This window comes from Oncorhynchus mykiss, chromosome 13, assembly GCF_013265735.2.
Source record: "Oncorhynchus mykiss isolate Arlee chromosome 13, USDA_OmykA_1.1, whole genome shotgun sequence".
NCBI lineage: Eukaryota > Metazoa > Chordata > Actinopteri > Salmoniformes > Salmonidae > Oncorhynchus > Oncorhynchus mykiss.
The window spans coordinates 66,649,780-66,671,481 of NC_048577.1; the positions used below are offsets into that span (position 1 = coordinate 66,649,780).

At 44.5% G+C, this 21,702-nt stretch overlaps 1 protein-coding gene across 1 annotated transcript in view; it reads left to right on the forward strand.

The window, feature by feature from the left end:
- The window catches only part of LOC110519883 (NLR family CARD domain-containing protein 3-like), a 45,416-nt gene extending 32,834 nt beyond the window's left edge, over nucleotides 1-12,582 (forward strand). Inside the window, exons 3-10 of the mRNA XM_036939787.1 lie at nucleotides 5,464-5,580; nucleotides 6,115-6,199; nucleotides 6,329-6,551; nucleotides 8,259-10,023; nucleotides 10,310-10,352; nucleotides 10,795-10,946; nucleotides 11,190-11,236; nucleotides 11,628-12,582. Coding sequence (XP_036795682.1) covers nucleotides 5,464-5,580; nucleotides 6,115-6,199; nucleotides 6,329-6,551; nucleotides 8,259-10,023; nucleotides 10,310-10,352; nucleotides 10,795-10,946; nucleotides 11,190-11,236; nucleotides 11,628-12,154 — 2,959 coding nt within the window. The 3' untranslated portion in view covers nucleotides 12,155-12,582. The remainder of the gene's footprint in view (nucleotides 1-5,463; nucleotides 5,581-6,114; nucleotides 6,200-6,328; nucleotides 6,552-8,258; nucleotides 10,024-10,309; nucleotides 10,353-10,794; nucleotides 10,947-11,189; nucleotides 11,237-11,627) is intronic.
- The last annotated feature ends 9,120 nt before the right edge of the window (nucleotides 12,583-21,702 follow it).

Sequence of the window (21,702 nt, forward strand, 5' to 3'; positions counted from 1 at the left end):
ATAATTATATCTGGACATACGCTCCATAGTTGTACAAGTATACAAGGATATATTGTACTTTTCATAATAAAACATACTTGAAACAAGAAAAGGCCTGTTAATTGTGAAAACAGTTTGTTTATTGATTTAACGTTTCCTCTGTCAGGTTGATGTTAACCTGCGACTGGTTGAAACAAGAAAAGGCTGTTAATTGTGAAAACAGTTTGTTTATTGATTTAACGTTTCCTCTGTCAGGTTGATGTTAACCTGCGACTGGTTGAAACATGAAACAAATATGAACTGAAATACAAAACAATTAAATATGTGGAATAGAATTAAACAAATTGTACAATTAGTACAACAGAGTGGTGTAATGCAGGGTTACTATAGCAACAGAGTGTTGTAATGCAGGGTCACTATAGCAACAGAGTGTTGTAATGCAGGGTTACTATAGCAACAGAGTGTTGTAATGCAGGGTTACTATAGCAACAGAGTGTTGTGATGCAGGGTCACTATAGTAACAGAGTATTGTGATGCAGGGTCACTATAGTAACAGTGTTGTGATGCAGGGTTACTATAGCAACAGAGTGTTGTGATGCAGGGTCACTATAGTAACAGAGTGTTGTGATGCAGGGTCACTATAGTAACAGAGTGTTGTGATGCAGGGTCACTATAGTAACAGTGTTGTGATGCAGGGTCACTATAGCAACATAGTGTTGTGATGCAGGGTCACTATAGTAACAGAGTGTTGTGATGCAGGGTCACTATAGTAACAGAGTGTTGTGATGCAGGGTCACTATAGCAACATAGTGTTGTGATGAAGGGTCACAATAGCAACGTAGTGTTGTGATGCAGGGTCACTATAGCAACGTAGTGTTGTGGTGCAGGGTCACTATAGCAACAGAGTTCTCTCTGTTCTCTGCTCTCTCTCTGCTCTCTGTTCTCTGCTCTCTTTTCTCTGTTCTCTGCTCTCTCTCTGCCCTCTCTGCTCTCTTCTCTCTGTTCTCTCCTCTTCTCATTCCTATGATCTCTCTGCTCTCTCTCTCTGCTTTCTCTCTGCTCTCTGCTCTCTGCCCTCTCTGTTCTCTCTCTCTGCCCTCTCTGCTCTCTCTCTGCTCGCTCCCTCTGCTCTCTCTCCCTCTCTGCTCTCTCTCTCTGCTCTCTCTCCCTCTCTGCTCTCTCTCCCTCTCTGCTCTCTCACTCTTTTCTCTGATCACTCTCTGCTCTCTCTCTTTTCTCTCAGCCTGCTCTCTGCTCTCTGTGCTCTCTTTTCTCTGATCTCTCTGCTCTCTCTCTTTGCTCTCTGCTCCCTCTCTCTGCTCTCTCTCTCTCTGTTCTCTCTTCTATCTAGTCTCTGCTCTCTCTCTCCCTCTGTTCTCTGCTCTCTCTCTCCCTCTGCTCTTTGTTCTCTTCTCTCTGTTCTCTGCTCTCTCTCCCTCTGCTCTCTCTGCTCTATGCTCTCTCTCTCTCTTTCTCCCTCTGCTCTCTCTCTGCGCTCTCTCTGTTCTCTGCTCTCTCTCTGCTCTGCTGCTCTCTCTCTTTTCTCTGCTCTCTCTGCTCTATTTCTGCTCTCTTTATCTGCTCTTACTCTCTCTGCCCTCTGCTCTCTCTCTGCCTCTGCTCTCTCTGTTCTCTGCTCTCTCTGCTCACTCTGTTCTCTGCTCTCTCACTCCCTCTGCTCTCTCTGATCTCTCTCTGTTCTCTCTCTGTTCTCTGCTATCTCTCTCTTTCTCCCTTTGCTCTCTCTGCTCTCTGCTCTCTCTCTCTCTCCCTCTGCTCCCTCTGCTCACTCTACTCTCTGCTCTGCTACTCTCTATTTTATCTGCTCTCTCTGCTCTCTGCTCTTCCTCTCCGTACAGAACTGTCCTCCTCCCCGTACAGAACTGTCCTCATCCCCGTACAGAACTGTCCTCATCCCAGTACAGAACTGTCCTCGTCCCCATACAGAACTGTCCTCATCCCCGTACAGAACTGTCCTCGTCCCCGTACAGAACTGTCCTCATCCCAGTACAGAACTGTCCCCGTACAGAACTGTCCTCGTCCCCGTACAGAACTGTCCCCGTACAGAACTGTCCTCGTCCCCGTACAGAACTGTCCCCGTACAGAACTGTCCTCGTCCCCGTACAGAACTGTCCCCGTACAGAACTGTCCCCGTACAGAACTGTCCTCGTCCCCGTACAGAACTGTCCTCATCCCAGTACAGAACTGTCCCCGTACAGAACTGTCCTCATCCCAGTACAGAACTGTCCCCGTACAGAACTGTCCTCGTCCCCGTACAGAACTGTCCCCGTACAGAACTGTCCTCGTCCCCGTACAGAACTGTCCCCGTACAGAACTGTCCTCGTCCCCGTACAGAACTGTCCCCGTACAGAACTGTCCCCGTACAGAACTGTCCTCGTCCCCGTACAGAACTGTCCCCGTACAGAACTGTCCTCGTCCCCGTACAGAACTGTCCCCGTACAGAACTGTCCCCGTACAGAACTGCCCTCGTCCCCGTACAGAACTGTCCCCGTACAGAACTGTCCTCGTCCCCGTACAGAACTGTCCGCGTCCCCGTACAGAACTGTCCTCGTCCCCGTACAGAACTGTCCCCGTACAGAACTGTCCCCGTACAGAACTGTCCTCGTCCCCGTACAGAACTGTCCCCGTACAGAACTGTCCTCGTCCCCGTACAGAACTGTCCGCGTCCCCGTACAGAACTGTCCTCGTCCCCGTACAGAACTGTCCGCGTCCCCATACAGAACTGTCCGCGTCCCCGTACAGAACTGTCCGCGTCCCCGTACAGAACTGTCCGCGTCCCCGTACAGAACTGTCCGCGTCCCCATACAGAACTGTCCGCGTCCCCATACAGAACTGTCCGCGTCCCCATACAGAACTGTCCGCGTCCCCATACAGAACTGTCCGCGTCCCCATACAGAACTGTCCGCGTCCCCATACAGAACTGTCCGCGTCCCCATACAGAACTGTCCGCGTCCCCGTACAGAACTGTCCGCGTCCCCATACAGAACTGTCCGCGTCCCCATACAGAACTGTCCGCGTCCCCATACAGAACTGTCCGCGTCCCCATACAGAACTGTCCGCGTCCCCGTACAGAACTGTCCTCGTCCCCGTACAGAACTGTCTGCGTCCCCGTACAGAACTGTCCTCGTCCCCATACAGAACTGTCCGCGTCCCCATACAGAACTGTCCGCGTCCCCATACAGAACTGTCCGCGTCCCCGTACAGAACTGTCCGCGTCCCCGTACAGAACTGTCCGCGTCCCCGTACAGAACTGTCCTCGTCCCCGTACAGAACTGTCCCCGTACAGAACTGTCCTCATCCCCGTACAGAACTGACCTCGTACAGAACTGTCCTCATCCCCGTACATAACTGTCCCCGTACAGAACTTTTCTCATCCCCGTACAGAACTGTCCTCATTCCTGTACAGAACTGTCCCCGTACAGAACTGTCCCCGTACAGAACTGTTCTCATCCCCGTACAGATCTGTCCTCATCCCCGTTCAGAACTGTCCTCATCCCCGTACAGTACTGTCCGCGTCCCCGTACAGAACTGTCCTCGTCCCCGTACAGAACTGTCCTCGTCCCAGTACAGAACTGTCCCCGTACAGAACTGTCCTCATCCCTGTACAGAACTGTCCTCATCCCCGTACAGAACTGTCCTCATCCCCGTACAGAACTGTCCTCATCCCCGTACAGAACTGTCCTCATCCCCGTACAGAACTGTCCGCGTCCCCGTACAGAACTGTCCTCGTCCCCGTACAGAACTGTCCTCGTCCCAGTACAGAACTGTCCTCGTCCCCGTACAGAACTGTCCTCGTCCCCGTACAGAACTGTCCTCATCCCCGTACAGAACTGTCCTCATCCCCGTACAGAACTGTCCTCATCCCCATACAGAACTGTCCTCATCCCCGTACAGAACTGTCCTCGTCCCCGTACAGAACTGTCCTCATCCCCGTACAGAACTGTCCTCGTCCCCGTACAGAACTGTCCTCATCCCCGTACAGAACTGTCCGCGTCCCCGTACAGAACTGTCCGCGTCCCCGTACAGAACTGTCCTCATCCCCGTACAGAACTGTCCTCATCCCCGTACAGAACTGTCCTCATCCCCGTACAGAACTGTCCGCGTCCCCGTACAGAACTGTCCTCATCCCCGTACAGAACTGTCCGCGTCCACATCTATAGTTACTCATCGCTCCACAAAAGCCACTACTTCAAGGAGAGCAAGTGACGTCACCGATTGAAATGCTTTTTAGCGCGCACCACTAGCTAGCTATTTCACATCCGTTATACACAGGCACATTGTCCGGTTATGCGCAGAGTGGACTGAGGTGATCTTGGGGAATAACGACGGAGTTTGTTACAGTGTTGAGACACCGAATTTTATTGTTCAATTTGCTTTTTTCTTTACGGTCAGGGACAGTGTGAGTGTAGCCAGATCCTTTTCACTCTCTATCCTTGTTTCATTTTGTGTTTCCCCCGGATTCATCATCATCATCGACACGAGGGACAGACGAACGACCTGCTAACTAACCAAGCTAGTCGGTACAGCTCGGTAAGCTAGCTAGCTACTCTACCAGCAGCATCCTAGTTATCCTAGCTAGTCGGTACAGCTCGGTAAGCCAGCTAGCTACTCTACCAGCAGCATCCTAGTTATCCTATCTAGTCGGTAAAGCTCGGTAAGCTAGCTAGCTACTCTACCAGCAGCATCCTAGTTATCCTAGCTAGTCGGTACAGCTCGGTAAGTTAGCTAGCTACTCTACCAGCAGCATCCTAGTTATCCTAGCTAGTCGGTACAGCTCGGTAAGCTACCTAGCTACTCTACCAGCAGCATCCTAGTTACCATAGCTACCACTACATCATCACCGGCTGTCTGCATTTCTTGTGGACCGATGGAGCTCCCCGGTTGTTTCTTCCACCTGTTAAATCCCGGTGAGGCTTCTCCCTCTCTCGTTGACGGATGCTGGCTACCTCTGCCCGGTTCTCCTCTCTTCACTAGATGGACGGTAACTTTAGTGTTTAACCCCTCTGTGTCCAAGGACCGAACTTTTGAATATTATTTTCAGGGCGCCTCAATAGCAGGTATTGAACCCCGGGTAAATAATCACTAGTCAGAACCTCAACCTCAGTATACATTCATTATAAAAATCATCTTAATATCTGATATTGTGAGTAAACAACCTCGAGAGTGCGTCTTCCAGCCCTCTAATAAATTACATCATTCAACCCTCCCGGTTAGTAAATTTACCTCAACATCCCCCGGAGAAGGCAGAGTAACGACACCAGCCTTTTAGCGGGGCTGACAGACTGACTACAACGCTCGTGACGCTAAATTAATATCGTTATTAAAAATGACACAATGCTCGCGCGCGCCAACGCCGTTAACTAACGTCTGGAAGTCAGTTCTATTTGTGAAACTCTTCTTATGTTTCCTCATCTGAGCCCAGAGTAGATGAGAGATGTAATGTTTGTCTCTGTTGTGTTGAAGCCCAATCAAGCAGGAGAGACCAGCCTCCCCTGTTCCCAGCTGTGTGTCCATGAAGAGTGACAACTCTATGGGTCAACCTATAAACTTTAGAGAGGGAGACTTTTCTACTGAACAAAGGTAAGAAGAACTCATGGTCCTGGTCAGTGAGTTAAACAACACTGTCTCTATGTAACGGATGTGAAACGGCTAGCTTAGTTAGCGTGGGCGCTAAATAGCGTTTCAATCAGTGACGTCACTTGCTCTGAGACCTTGAAGTAGTAGTTCCCCTTGCTCTGCAAGGGCCGCGGCTTTTGTGGAGCGATGGGTAACGATGCTTCGAGGGTGACTGTTGATGTGTGCAGAAGGTCCCTGGTTCGCGCCCGGGTATGGGCGAGGGGACGGTTTAAAATTATACTGTTACATCTAGTCATTTCTCCTCTCCCATTTTCCCATTTATTGTTGTTGTTTTCATAATCCATAGGCTAATCCTTTTGTCCATTCTCATAGTCCTAAAACAATATTAAACAAACACAACATTCCCTCCCTGTGTGTGTGTGTGTGTGTGTGTGTGTGTGTGTGTGTGTGTGTGTGTGTGTGTGTGTGTGTGTGTGTGTGTGTGTGTGTGTGTGTACTCCCTGGATGAGGAGATGTAATCTCATGTTTTGTCCACAGAAACCAACAGGAGAGATCAGAGTCAGAGATTCTCAGTGGTCAGTCTTCCCAGAGTCATCAAACAGACCTGGCCTCCATATTCAGTGTATGTGGTCCTGTTATGTACATTTGTTTTTGTTTACCTCAAGTAAAGTTGATCTGTCAATAATTCATTAATGTGTTAATGAGAAAGCATTTATTCTCTTGCTTAACTTATTTACTTTATTTATTTCAGGTGCTTGAAGAGAAAATTCTGACATTTGTGAAGAACGAGCTGAAGATGTTCAAGAGGATTCTTAGTCCAGAACTCCCAGAAGGCTTTGAGAGTCAGAAGCAGGAAGTGGTGGACGCTGAAGATGAGAAGCAGGAGATCAGTGCCAGAGAGGGGGCTCTGAAGATCACACTGCACGTCCTGAGGAAAATGAACCAGAAGGAGCTTGCTGACACACTGGAGAAATGTAAGATCTGTCTGCCTCATGTTGAATGCTGTTTTATAACATTTAAAAGCTGTAGCTAAAGTACAGCTAAAGTAGCTGTGTAACTCAATGATATTGTAGCAGTCTTAACACTGTAATTGTTCAGAGTAAATAAGTCACGGACACTAGAGAAGCTTTAACCAAGTTGAATTCTTCCCAAAGGGTCGGTACATCTGTTATTCAGACAACAAAACATCTGACAAAAGCACTGATATTTAACCCTTTCTCCTAGGCTGAGTCTCCTCCTCCTTGTTATTCAGACAACAAAACATCTGACACAAGCACTGATATTTAACCCTTTCTCCTAGGCTGAGTCTCCTCCTCCCTTTCTCCTAGGCTGAGTCTCCTCCTCCCTTTCTCCTAGGCTGAGTCTCCTCCTCCCTTTCTCCTAGGCTGAGTCTCCTCCTCCCTTTCTCCTAGGCTGAGTCTCCTCCTCCCTTTCTCCTAGGCTGAGTCTCCTCCTCCCTTTCTCCTAGGCTGAGTCTCCTCCTCCCTTTCTCCTAGGCTGAGTCTCCTCCTCCCTTTCTCCTAGGCTGAGTCTCCTCCTCCCTTTCTCCTAGGCTGAGTCTCCTCCTCCTTGTTATTCAGACAACAAAACATTTGACACAAGCACTGATATTTAACGCTTTCTCCTAGGCTGAGTCTCCTCCTCCTTGTTATTCAGACAACAAAACAGCCGAACAGCCAATGTATCTATGTTGCTATACAAACCTTAGTGATATCTGTTCTTCCTCACTTCATCTGACCACCCTCCATCACTAATCCATGACTCTCTCCCCTTATCAATGCCTGCCACATGTAATCACTTCCCTGCACCAACACATTCCAAGCTTAGTACACTATATACCTTCCTCCTATACCCATTACCTTCTGGTGTAGACCCTCCACTATATACCTTCCTCCTATAACCATTACCTTCTGGTGTAGACCATCCACTATATACCTTCCTCCTACAGATACCCATTACCTTCTGGTGTAGACCCTCCACTATATACCTTCCTCCTATAACCATTACCTTCTGGTGTAGACCCTCCACTATATACCTTCCTCCTATACCCATTACCTTCTGGTGTAGACCCTCCACTATATACCTTCCTCCTATAACCATTACCTTCTGGTGTAGACCCTCCACTATATACCTTCCTCCTACAGATACCCATTACCTTCTGGTGTAGACCCTCCACTATATACCTTCCTCCTATAACCATTACCTTCTGGTGTAGACCCTCCACTATATACCTTCCTCCTATAACCATTACCTTCTGGTGTAGACCCTCCACTATATACCTCCCCCCTATAACCATTACCTTCTGGTGTAGACCCTCCACTATATACCTTCCTCCTATAACCATTAACTTCTAGTGTAGACCCTCTAAAGTCCCTTAGTGACATGAATAAGTATATTTCATATTCTCAAAACAACACCTAGTGACCTCATCAAGTAGAAACAGTGATGTTTTGTGGTGACTAATTTAGAGAAAGAGAGAACATTAATTATACCATCAATAATACCAATAATAATATAATCAGTCACACCAGTCTGTAACGCATTATAAAAACTTTTACAGATTTAGACAGTCAGTTACGACAACAAATTATTATAATTTACAACTTTATAACAGTCCTTCAATACTGTAGGTATTAAAACAGATGTAATATTAATATCCTCTGTGTTATTTCTAGATTCAGATGAGCTTGCTGTGATTTGCCAACGTGAACTCAAATCTAATCTAAAGAAGAAGTTTCAATGTGTATTTGAGGGGATCGCTAAACAAGGAAACCCAACACTTCTCAATAAGATCTACACAGAGCTCTACATCACAGAGGGTGGAACAGGAGAGGTCAATAATGAACATGAGCTGAAACAGATTGAGACAACAACCAGGAAACAAGCAAGACCAGAGACTGCAATCAAATGTAAAGACATCTTCAAACCCTTAACTGGACAAGACAAACTTATCAGAACTGTGCTGACAAAGGGAGTCGCTGGCATTGGAAAAACAGTCTCTGTGCAGAAGTTCATTCTGGACTGGGCTGAAGGAAAAGCAAATCAGGATGTCCAATTTGTATTTTCATTCCCTTTTCGGGAGCTGAATTTGATGAAAGCGGACAAACACACTTTCATTGAACTTCTCAATCACTTCTCAGTGGAAACCAAACAATCAAGAATCTCCATCTACAACAAGTACAAAGTTCTGTTCATCTTTGATGGTCTGGATGAGTGCCGACTGCCCCTAGACTTCAAGAATAACAACATCTGTTGGGACGTCACAGAGTCAACCTCCGTGGATGTTCTGCTGACAAATCTCATCAAGGGAAATCTGCTCCCCTCTGCTCTCCTCTGGATAACTACCCGACCTGCAGCAGCCAATAAGATCCCCCCTGAGTGTGTTGACCAGGTGACAGAGGTACGAGGGTTCAATGACCCGCAGAAGGAGGAGTACTTCAGGAAGAGATTCAGGGATGAGGACCTGGCCAGCAGAATCATCTCACACATAAAGACATCAAGGAGCCTCCACATCATGTGCCACATTCCAGTCTTCTGTTGGATTTCTGCAACAGTCCTTGAACACATGCTGAAACATAAGAGAGAAGAGATGCCCAAGACTCTGACTGAGATGTACTCACACCTTGTGGAGTTTCATACCAAACAGAAGAATGACAAGTATCTTGGGAAAGAAGAGACAGGTCCACACTGGAATAAAGAGAGCATTCTGTCACTGGGAAAACTGGCTTTTCAACAGCTTGTGAATGGCAATCTGATTTTCTATGAAGAAGACCTGAAAGAGTCTGGCATTGATGTTAATGAAGCCTCAGTGTACTCAGGATTGTGCACACAGCTCTTTAAAGAGGAATGTGTGCTGTACCAGGACAAGGTGTACTGCTTCGTACATCTGAGCATTCAGGAGTTTCTGGCTGCTGTATATGTGTTTCTCTCATTCATCAACAACAATGAGAATCTAGTTGACAAACTGCAAACAAACGACAAGCCTGAAGTTACTTTCTACAAGAGTGCTGTGGATAAAGCCTTACAAAGTGAGACGGGAAACATGGACCTTTTCCTCCGCTTCCTTCTGGGCCTCTCACTGGAGTCCAATCAGAAGCACTTACGAGGTCTACTGACAAAGACAAGAAGCAGCTCACAGAGCCATGAAGAAACAGTCGAGTACATCAAGGAGAAGATCAGGGAGAATCTCTCTCCAGAGAGGAGCATCAATCTGTTCCACTGTCTGAATGAACTGAATGACCATTCTCTAGTGGAGGAGATCCAAAGCTACCTGAGATCAGGAAGTCTCTCAAAACCCAACCTGTCACCTGCACAGTGGTCAGCTCTGGTCTTTGTGTTGCTGACTTCAGAAAAGGAGCTGGATGTGTTTGACTTGAAGGAATACTCGAGATCAGAGGAAGGTCTTCTGAGGCTGCTGCCAGTGGTCAAAGCCTCCAGAGCTGCTCTGTGAGTAAATACAATGACATTTAAGAACTAATCATCAGGACGAAATATTCAGTTTAGAGAAAAATATGTATTATAATATGTATAATATATTATTTTGAAAAACATATTGAATAAATGCTTTGATTTTCACATTAGTATAACAATATGACCATACGATTCTAGGAGACGGAAGATGAATCTATGTGTTGTTTGAGAGAATTAACCAAATGCATCTGCCATTGTCCTTCTACACTACTGGTGTTAAATTAACAGTGTGTTTGTGAAGTCATGATGATCTCTTTGTCAGGCTGTCAGACTGTGGAGTCACAGAGGAAGGCTGTGCTTCTCTGGTCTCAGCTCTGGAGTCAAACCCTTCACACCTGAGAGAGCTGGACCTGAGTAACAATGACCTGAAGGATTCAGGAGTGAAGCTGCTCTCTGCTGGACTGGGGAATCCCCACTGTAAACTGGAGACTCTGAGGTCAGTATTATCAGATATGAAAGCACTTTATGTATGTAGTTCTCCCATTTGAAAAGTCGTAATTATTTGGTTATATTCACTTATAGTGTATTAAATTAGTCATAAGTTTAGTAGTTGGTCCCATATTCCATGCCTGCAGTGATTACATCAAGCTACAAACTTGTTGAATGCATTTGAAGGTTGTTTTAGATGATGTGGTAGAAACTGAACAATTTGAAAATATATACTGACACTATTTTCACCACCAAAGAATATCAGTGTGGTTTTAATATGATTTGACTCTTTGCAGGCTGTCAGGCTGTCTAGTCACAGAGGAAGGCTGTGCTTCTCTGGTCTCAGCTCTGAGGTCAAACCCCTCACACCTGAGAGAGCTGGACCTGAGCTACAATCACCCAGGAGACTCAGGAGTCAGACTGCTCTCTGCTGGACTGGAGGAGCCACACTGCAGACTGGAGAAACTCAAGTATGTAGAGGGTTTATGTCAATGTTCATATCAGACATGTTTGCATTCTTACAGCCACTTGGACAAAGTTATATGCTGTGTGTGTGTGTGTGTGTGTGTGTGTGTGTGTGTGTGTGTGTGTGTGTGTGTGTGTGTGTGTGTGTGTGTGTGTGTGTGTGTGTGTGTGTGTGTGTGTGTGTGTGTGTGTGTGTGAGTTCAGGTGTATCCCTCAATGACTGTCTGTTCTTCTGCTTACCGCTACAGTGTGGAACATGGTGGAGAGAACAGAATGAAACCTGGGCTTAGAAAATGTGAGCGTTGACTGCTGTGAAGAATATGACTAAGAATAAGTCTTAATTCAAGTTAAGTCAAAGTCAAAGACCACCATCATTACTGACTTGGTCATATTAAATATCAGCTGTAGTTCTACAGAAGCAGAAATCAGGGACACCAAAGTTTACAAAGAGTTGCTTTGACAATGTGTGTTTGTGTGTGTGTGTGTGTGTGTGTAATTAATGGGAATAAGTGTGTTTTATATTACCATACAGTATAACATATGATCATTCAACAAGTCTCAAGTTACCTTCACTTCTCCTTTTGATACCTAGAAACATCTACATTTAATGAATTAGTGAGAAGTGAGTTAACATTCTAATGTGTATGATGATGATTTCTAATATTGTGTCTGGTTTCATCCATCAGATGTCTGTGATCTCACACTGAACCTAAACACAGTACACAGACACCTCTCTCTGTCTGAGGAGAACAGAAAGGTGACATGGAGGAGAGAGGAGCAGCCGTATCCTGATCACCCAGAGAGATTTGAGGACTGTAGACAGGTGCTGTGTAGAGAGGGTCTGACTGGGCGCTGTTACTGGGAGGTAGAGTGGAGTGGGGGAGGGGCTGTTATAGGAGTGACATATAAAGGAATCAACAGGAGAGGAAGGGGTAGGGATTGTTGGCTTGGATGGAATGACAAGTCCTGGAGTCTGAACTGCTCTGACAACAGTTACTCTGCCTGGCACAATAAGAAGTCCACTACCATAGACGTCCACCCCTCCAGCTCCCACAGAGTAGGAGTGTATCTGGACTGGCCAGCCGGCACTCTGTCCTTCTATATAGCCTCCTCTGACACACTGACCCACCTGAACACATACCATACCACATTCACTGAACCCCTCTACCCAGGGTTTAAGGTTTGGGGTGATGGTGACTCAGCGTCCCTGTAAATAATAACCTGACACAAACACACACACACACACACACACAAACTGGACACACACACTGGACACACACACTGGTCACACACACTGGACACACACACATGTACACACACATACACTGACCACTGACACAAACACACACACACTGACACACACACTGGACAAACAAACTGACACACACACACTGGAAACACAGACTGGACACACACTCTGGACACACTCTCACACACTGGACACACACATCCACGTCTTCCTATAATTGTTGACCTTCATGTTTATAAGACTATAACAATATCCATGTTCTATCTGTCTGTTAAATCAGTTTCTGGACCACAGGTTCTAGAACAGTTTCTATCCCAGTTCTATCTGTCTGTTAAATCAGTTTCTGGACCACAGGTTCTAGAACAGCTTCTATCCCAGTTCTATCTGTCTGTTAAATCAGTTTTCTGGACCACAGGTTCTAGAACAGCTTCTATCCCAGTTCTATCTGTCTGTTAAATCAGTTTCTGGACCACAGGTTCTAGAACAGCTTCTATCCCAGTTCTATCTGTCTGTTAAATCAGTTTCTGGACCACAGGTTCTAGAACATCTTCTATCCCAGTTCTATCTGCCTCTTAAATCAGTTTCTGGACCACAGCTTCTAGAACAGCTTCTATCCCAGTTCTATCTGCCTGTTAAATCAGTTTCTGGACCACAGGTTCTAGAACAGCTTCTATCCCAGTTCTATCTGCCTCTTAAATCAGTTTCTGGACCACAGCTTCTAGAACAGCTTCTATCCCAGTTCTATCTGCCTGTTAAATCAGTTTCTGGACCACAGGTTCAAGAACAGCTTCTATCCCAGTTCTATCTGCTTGTTAATGCAGTTTCTGGATCTCAGGTTCTAGAACAGATTATATCCCAGTTCTATCTGCCTGTTAAATCAGTTTCTGGACCACAGCTTCTAGAACAGCTTCTATCCCAGTTCTATCTGCCTGTTAAATCAGTTTCTGGACCACAGGTTCTAGAACAGCTTCTATCCCAGTTCTATCTGCCTGTTAAATCAGTTTCTGGACCACAGGTTCTAGAACAGCTTCTATCCCAGTTCTATCTGCCTGTTAAATCAGTTTCTGGACCACAGGTTCTAGAACAGCTTCTATCCCAGTTCTATCTGCCTGTTAAATCAGTTTCTGGACCACAGGTTCTAGAACAGCTTCTATCCCAGTTCTATCTGCCTGGTTAAATCAGTTTCTGGACCACAGGTTCTAGAACAGCTTCTATCCCAGTTCTATCTGCCTGTTAAATCAGTTTCTGGACCACAGGTTCTAGAACAGCTTCTATCCCAGTTCTATCTGCCTGTTAAATCAGTTTCTGGATCTCAGGTTCTAGAACAGCTTCTATCCCAGTTCTATCTGTCTGTTAAATCAGTTTCTGGACCACAGGTTCTAGAACAGCTTCTATCCCAGTTCTATCTGCCTGTTAAATCAGTTTCTGGACCACAGGTTCTAGAAGATCTTCTATTCCAGTTCTATCTGTCTGTTAAATCAGTTTCTGGACCACAGGTTCTAGAACAGCTTCTATCCCAGTTCTATCTGCCTGTTAATGCAGTTTCTGGATCTCAGGTTCTAGAACAGCTTCTATCCCAGTTCTATCTGCCTGTTAATGCAGTTTCTGGATCTCAGGTTCTAGAACAGCTTCTATCCCAGTTCTATCTGCCTGGTTAAATCAGTTTCTGGACCACAGGTTCTAGAACAGCTTCTATCCCAGTTCTATCTGCCTGGTTAAATCATCAACTTGTTTTCATCAGACTATTAGAACATGACTGAACCTTTTGGTTCCATTTCTGATCTTTTACCACTTTGCATTTTTTATGATATATTTTACTGTTTGTGTTTGTACCACAGGAGGTTGGTGGGACCTTAATTGGGGAGGAGAGGCTTGTAATGGCTGGAGGGGAATACGTGGAATGGTATCAAACACGTGGTTTCCATGTGTTCCATTTCATTCACTCTGTTCCAGACATTATTATGAGCCGTCCTCCCCTCACCAGCCTCCACTGGTATGTACTGTCCTATATGTGAGAGAGCTCCAACAAGAAATTACAATGTATGTATTACTTTTAATACCTGCAAATGGCAAATAAACTACTAGAACTCCTTATGAATGTCTGCAGCCGACTAGACTGTTGGCGTCTGACAAGAGGTGAAAATATTACAGGAATATTCTGCAAATGTTGATGAAGACGTCACTCAATCCCCCCAAAACAACATGCAGTCTTTCCACAAGACTCCCATGAAGTTATAGTGTGACGTTATGAGTTGACGTTAAAGTAACATTCTCAGAACATACTGCACTTGTTTTATACTGTTTTAGATGCATCCTCTGTTTCAACATTTAAACTCTTAAATTTAAACAATTAAACAATTAAACTCTTAAATTTAAACAATTTAAACAATAACACCGTTAAAATACCAATGTGATCATTTGTTGTACGTCTTTTATGTTGAATAACAAATAGTACAATTATATATGGACATACGCTCCACATACACTGCTGATGTCGCAGAAAGGCCATAAAGATCATCAAGGGCAACATCCACCCGAGCCACTGCCTGTTCACCCCGCTATCATCCAGAAGGCGAGGTCAGTACAGGTGCATCATCACCACCCGAGCCACTGCCTGTTCACCCCGCTATCATCCAGAAGGCGAAGTCAGTACAGGTGCATCATCACCACCCGAGCCACTGCCTGTTCACCCCGCTATCATCCAGAAGGCGAAGTCAGTACAGGTGCATCATCACCACCCGAGCCACTGCCTGTTCACCCCGCTATCATCCAGAAGGTGAAGTCAGTACAGGTGCATCATCACCACCCGAGCCAATGCCTGTTCACCCCGCTATCATCCAGAAGGCGAAGTCAGTACAGGTGCATCATCACCACCCGAGCCACTGCCTGTTCACCCCGCGATCATCCAGAAGGCGAAGTCAGTACAGGTGCATCAAAGCAGGGACCGAGAGACTGAAAAACAGCTTCTATCTTAAGGCCATCAGACTGTTAAACAGCCACCACTAACATTGAGTGGCTGCTGCCAACACACTGACTCAACTCCAGCCACTTTAATAATGGGAATTGATGGAAATTGATGGGAAAAAATGCATCACTAGCCACTTTACAATGCCACTTAATATAATGTTTACATACCCTACATTACTCATCTCATATGTATATACTGTACTCGATACCATCTACTGCATCTTGCCTATGCCGTTCTGTACCATCACTCATTCATGTTGTTTATGTACATATTCTTTATCCCTTTACACTGTGTATATAAGGTCATTGTTGTGAAATCGTTGGGTTAGATTACTCGTTGGTTATTACTGCATTGTCGGAACTAGAAGCACAAGCATTTCGCTACACTCGCATTAACATCTGCTAACCATGTGTATGTGACAAATAAAATGTGATTTTAGTTTATTCAGTTGTACAAGTATACAAGAAGATATTGTATTTTTCATAATAAAACATAATTGAAACAAGAAAAGGCATGTTAATTGTGAAAACAATTTCGTTTTTGATTTTACATTGCCTTCTCCCAGTTGCAGGTTGATGTTTGTCATGAATCTTGACCTGGAGGCAGAACTGCGTGATTTCCTACAGATATTAAAAACCTGTTGAGGCTAGGGGGCAGCATTTTCACTTTTGGATGAAAGGCGTGCCCAGAGTGAACTGCCTCCTACTCAGTCCCAGATGGGAATATATGCATAATATTATAACTGGTGGATAGAAAACACACTGAAGTTTCTAAAACTGTTTGAATCATGTCTGTGAGTATAACAGAACTCATATGGCAGACAAGAAGAATTCCTTGAAAAGAATTCCAAACAGGAAGTGAGAACTCAATTTAGAAAACAGTGCCATTGGATGTCTACCTTAGATATGGATGAGCATGCACTTCCTAGGGCTTCCACAAGATGTCACCGTCTTTAGATTCTGGTTGCATGATTCTACTATAAAGGTGGGGCTCATAATAGCTCTTTGAGTGGGTGGTCTGGCAGAAAGCCTCGGTCTCGTTACGCGCGGTCACGAGAGAGTGTCCTCCCGTTCCTATGCTTTTCTTCAGACAATGAAATTCTCCGGTTGGAACCTTATTGCTGGTTAATGTTTAAAACATCCTAAATATGGATTGCATACATCATTTGACTTGTTTCTACGACCTGTAACGGAACTTTTTGAGTTTTTGTCTGGAGGAATTACTCGTGCTTTTTGAAGATTGAATGCTGGGCTGAACAAACTAACAACAAGTGGCTAAATTATGGGCTTTTTGGAACTTTATGGAACAAATCAGTAATTTATTGTCGAACTGGGATTTCTGGGACTGCCTTCTGATGAAGATATTCAAAGGTAAGTGAATATTTATAGTGTTTTTTGTAGCTTCTGTTGACGCCAAAATGGCGGCTATTTCTTTGGGTTCTGAGCACCGTTCACAGATTATTCTTTTTCCGTACAGTTTGTTTTAAATCTGACACAGCGGTTGCATAGAGGATACATTTATCTTTAATTCTGTGAAAACAATTGCATCTTTTATCAATGTTTATTGTGAGTATTTCTGCAAAATCACCGGATGTTTTGGAATCAAAACATTACTGCACGTAACGCGCCAATGTAAACTGAGATCCTTTATATATATATATATATGCACATTATCGAACAAAACACACAATACATGTATAACATGATGTCCTTTGAGTGTCATCTGATGGAGATAATCAAAGGATAGTGATTCATTTTATCTATATTCATGCTTTTGTGACTGTGAAAAATCGCTGTGTGTGTTTTTGAATTTGGTGGTCATCTAACGTAAATATATCTTGTGTTTTCGCTGTAAAAATCGGACACGATGGGTAGATTAACAAGATGTTTATCTTTCATTTGCTGTATTGGACTTGTTAATGTGTGAAAGTTAAATATTTCTAAAAAATATTTTTTCAGCTGAATGGAATAGGGTGTTCCCTTCAGGGAACTCCTTGTGCCCCCTAGCCCCAGCTCCAAAGTAAAAATTGGCTGTAGGATTAAAATCAGATTGTGTTACTTTGTGCCTGTGTCAGCTAGTGACCACTTTGCTGAACTGCCTCCAGGGCAAAATTCATGACAATAAATGCCAACCTGCCTCCCAGTCATCCCCTCCTTATCTTTACAAGGCTGTAGAACATACAAGTTAGTGATGTGGGGGTTCTCTCATAACCCTCAGTCCCCAGGTGGGTAGATGGCAGGTTGAATAAAGAGAAGCTAGTGATGTGGGGGTTCTCTCATAACCCTCAGTCCCCAGGTGGGTAGATGGCAGGTTGAATAAAGAGAAGCTAGTGATGTGGGGGTTCTCTCATAACCCTCAGTCCCCAGGTGGGTAGATGGCAGGTTGAATAAAGAGAAGCTAGTGATGTGGGGGTTCTCTCATAACCCTCAGTCCCCAGGTGGGTAGATGGCAGGTTGAATAAAGAGAAGCTAGTGATGTGGGGGTTCTCTCATAACCCTCAGTCCCCAGGTGGGTAGATGGCAGGTTGAATAAAGAGAAGCTAGTGATGTGGGGGTTCTCTCATAACCCTCAGTCCCCAGGTGGGTAGATGGCAGGTTGAATATAGAGAAGCTAGTGATGTGGGGGTTCTCTCATAACCCTCAGTCCCCAGGTGGGTAGATGGCAGGTTGAATAAAGAGAAGCTAGTGATGTGGGGGTTCTCTCATAAACCTCAGTCCCCATGTGGGTAGATGGCAGGTTGAATAAAGAGAAGCTAGTGATGTGGGGGTTCTCTCATAAACCTCAGTCCCCATGTGGGTAGATATCAGGTTGAATAAAGAGAAGCTAGTAATGTGGGGGTTCTCTCATAACCCTCAGTCCCCAGGTGGGGACCATGAATGTATAAAACATTAAGGACACATTTCTTTCCATGACAAACTGTGAATCCAGGTGAAAGCTATGATTCCTTATTTTTCACTTGTAGATGAAATGGAGGAGAAATGTTAACTTCTCTGGGATATGTGGGACGCTAACTAATGACATCACACATGAAAGACACCAAATTAAAGCTGCACATGTTGTGTATCCAGCCAACATGTCTGATTTCAAAAAGGATTTACGGCGAAAGCACATCAAACGATTATGTTTGGTCAGTACACAGCCACAGAAAAACACAGACATTTTCCCAGCCAAAGATAGGAGTCACAAAAAGCAGAAATAGAGATCAAATTAATCACTAACTTTTGATGATCTTCATCAGATGACATTCATAGGACATCATGTTATACAATACATGTATATTTAGTTCGATAATGTGCATATTTATATCCACAAATCTCAGTTTACATTGGCGCCATGTTCAGAAATGCCTCCAAAATATCCAGAGAAATTACAGAGAGCCACGTCAAATAACAGAAATACTCATCATAAACGTTGATGAAAGATACATGTTCTACATAGGATTAAAGATACACTTGTTCTTAAGTCTTTACTGAAGACTAATCTCTTCAGTGGGTCATACGATTGAGTGTAGTCTGGCCCAGGAGTGTGAAGGTGATTGGAAAGGCTCTGGAGCAACGAACCGCACTTGCTGTCTCTGCCTGGCTGGTTCCCCTCTCTCCACTGGGATTCTCTGCCTCTAACCCTATTGCAGGGGCTGAGTCACTGGCTTACTGGTGCTCAACCATGCCGTCCCTAGGAGGGGTGAGTCACTTGAGTGGGTTGAGTCACTGATGTGATCTTCCTGTCTGGGTTGGCGCCCCCCCTTGGGTTGTGCCGTGGCGGAGATCTTTGTGGACTATACCCGGCCTTGTCTCAGGATGGTAAGTTGGTGGTTGAAGATATCCCTCTAGTGGTGTGGGGTCTGTGCTTTGGCAAAATAGGTGGGGTTATATCCTTCCTGTTTGGCCCTGTCTGGGGGTATCATCGGATGGGGCCACAGTGTTTCCTGACCCCTCCTGTCTCAGCCTCCAGTATTTATGCTGCAGTACTTTATGTGTCGGGGGGCTGGGGTCAGTCTGTTATATCTGGAGTACTTCTCCTGTCTTATCCGGTGTCCTGTGTGAATTTAAGTACGCTCTCTCTAATTCTCTCTTTCTCTCTTTCTTTCTCCCTCTCTCTCTCGGAGGACCTGAGCCATAGGACCATGCCTCAGGACTACCTGGCATGATGACTCCTTGCTGTCCCCAGTCCACCTGGCCATGCTGCTGCTCCAGTTTCAACTGTTCTGCCTGTGATTATTATTATTTGACCATGCTGGTCATTTATGAACATTTGAACATCTTGGCCATGTTCTGTTATAATCTTGACCCGGCACAGCCAGAAGAGGACTGGCCACCCCTCATAGCCTGGCTCCTCTCTAGGTTTCTTCCTAGGTTCTGGCCTTTCTAGTGAGTTTTTCCTAGCCCCCGTGCTTCTACACCTGCATTGCTTGCTGTTTGGGGTTTTAGGCTGGGTTTCTGTATAGCACTTTGTGATATCAGCTGATGTAAGAAGGGCTTTATAAATACATTTGATTTGCATAATGATGAGACTGAAGACAGGAATCAGTTCAACCATTTATCTGGAAAGTGATCGTCTCAACAGATACAAACCCCCATGATGCTCTGCGGCACAACCCCAATATACAACAAATACATATACAATAAATCAGTAAATGGACACTAAGCAAAACTCAGAGGACTTTAATGTTCAGTTATAGAAAGTAGGACCATGGGACAGGGTCAGAAAGGTCAGTATGTTGGATACCTGGTTGCAGAGGTGACATAACAAGCATAAGGTCCATTATAACACAGTGAAGTAGAGTTGGGAGCTAAAAGCAGACATGGACAGTGAGACTGTGTGAGGAGGTCAGGGGTCAAACACTAGATCAGGACAGGTAGAAATGGCAGGGCTGGAAATAGATAGACACATTCTGATCATGGCTCAGTCCTGACCTGAGACACCCAAAAATAAGATGCCATAACAAAGTCTTGGCCAGTAGGCTATATGGGATTTCCTTTCATCAAAATCGAGAACATTTAAATGAGGCATCTGTCAATAAAAAGTTAGTTTAGAGCTTTAGTTGTTGTGTCCAGTGTGTGTGTCACTGACAGAGGGACACTGATTCATCACCATCCCAAACCCAAAACCCTGGATAGACTGACTTACTACCATTTAGTGAAAGGATGGAATGACTTAGTGTTACTACCATTTAGTGAAAGGATGGAATGACTCAGTGTTACTACCATTTAGTGAAAGGATGGAATGACTTAGTGTTACTACCATTTAGTGAAAGGATGGAATGACTTAGTGTTACTACCATTTAGTGAAAGGATGGAATGACTTAGTGTTACTACCATTTAGTGAAAGGATGGAATGACTTAGTGTTACTACCATTTAGTGAAAGGATGGAATGACTTAGTGTTACTACCATTTAGTGAAAGGATGGAATGACTTAGTGTTACTACCATTTAGTGAAAGGATGGAATGACTTAGTGTTACTACCATTTAGTGAAAGGATGGAATGACTTAGTGTTACTACCATTTAGTGAAAGGATGGAATGACTTAGTGTTACTACCATTTAGTGAAAGGATGGAATGACTTAGTGTTACTACCATTTAGTGAAAGGATGGAATGACTTAGTGTTACTACCATTTAGTGAAAGGATGGAATGACTTAGTGTTACTACCATTTAGTGAAAGGATGGAATGACTTAGTGTTACTACCATTTAGTGAAAGGATGGAATGACTTAGTGTTACTACCATTTAGTGAAAGGATGGAATGACTTAGTGTTACTACCATTTAGTGAAAGGATGGAATGACTTAGTGTTACTACCATTTAGTGAAAGGATGGAATGACTCAGTGTTACTACCATTTAGTGAAAGGATGGAATGACTTAGTGTTACTACCATTTAGTGAAAGGATGGAATGACTTCAGAGTGTTACTAACATCATACATCATATCAAGCATATCAAAAATAAAACATTTAAAACTTATCTTTTTTATTACACTGAACAAAAGAGGTGACATAACAAGCATAAGGTCCATTATATATCAGACTGTATACAAGACAATGATGTAAGTAAATGAACACCAAAGATCTTACTGAGTTATAGTTCATATAAGGAAATCAGTCAGTTGAAAAACTAAATTCATTAGGCCCTGATCTACAGATTTCACATGACTGGGAATACAGATATGCATCTGTTTGTCAGACACCTAATAAAACAGTAGGAGGGTGGATCAGAAAACCAGTCAGTATCTGGTGTGACCATTTGCCTCATGCAGCGCGACACATCTCCTTCACATAGAGTTGATCAGGCTGTTGATTGTGGCCTGTGGAATGTTGTCCCAGTCCTCTTCAAAGGCTGCTCAACGTTTCTGGATATTGGCGGGAACTGGAACACGCTGTTGTACATGTCTATCCAGAGCATCCCAAACATGCTCAATAGGTGACATGTCTATCCAGAGCATCCCAAACATGCTCAATATGTGACATGTCTATCCAGAGCATCCCAAACATGCTCAATAGGTGACATGTCTATCCAGAGCATCCCAAACATGCTCAATAGGTGACATGTC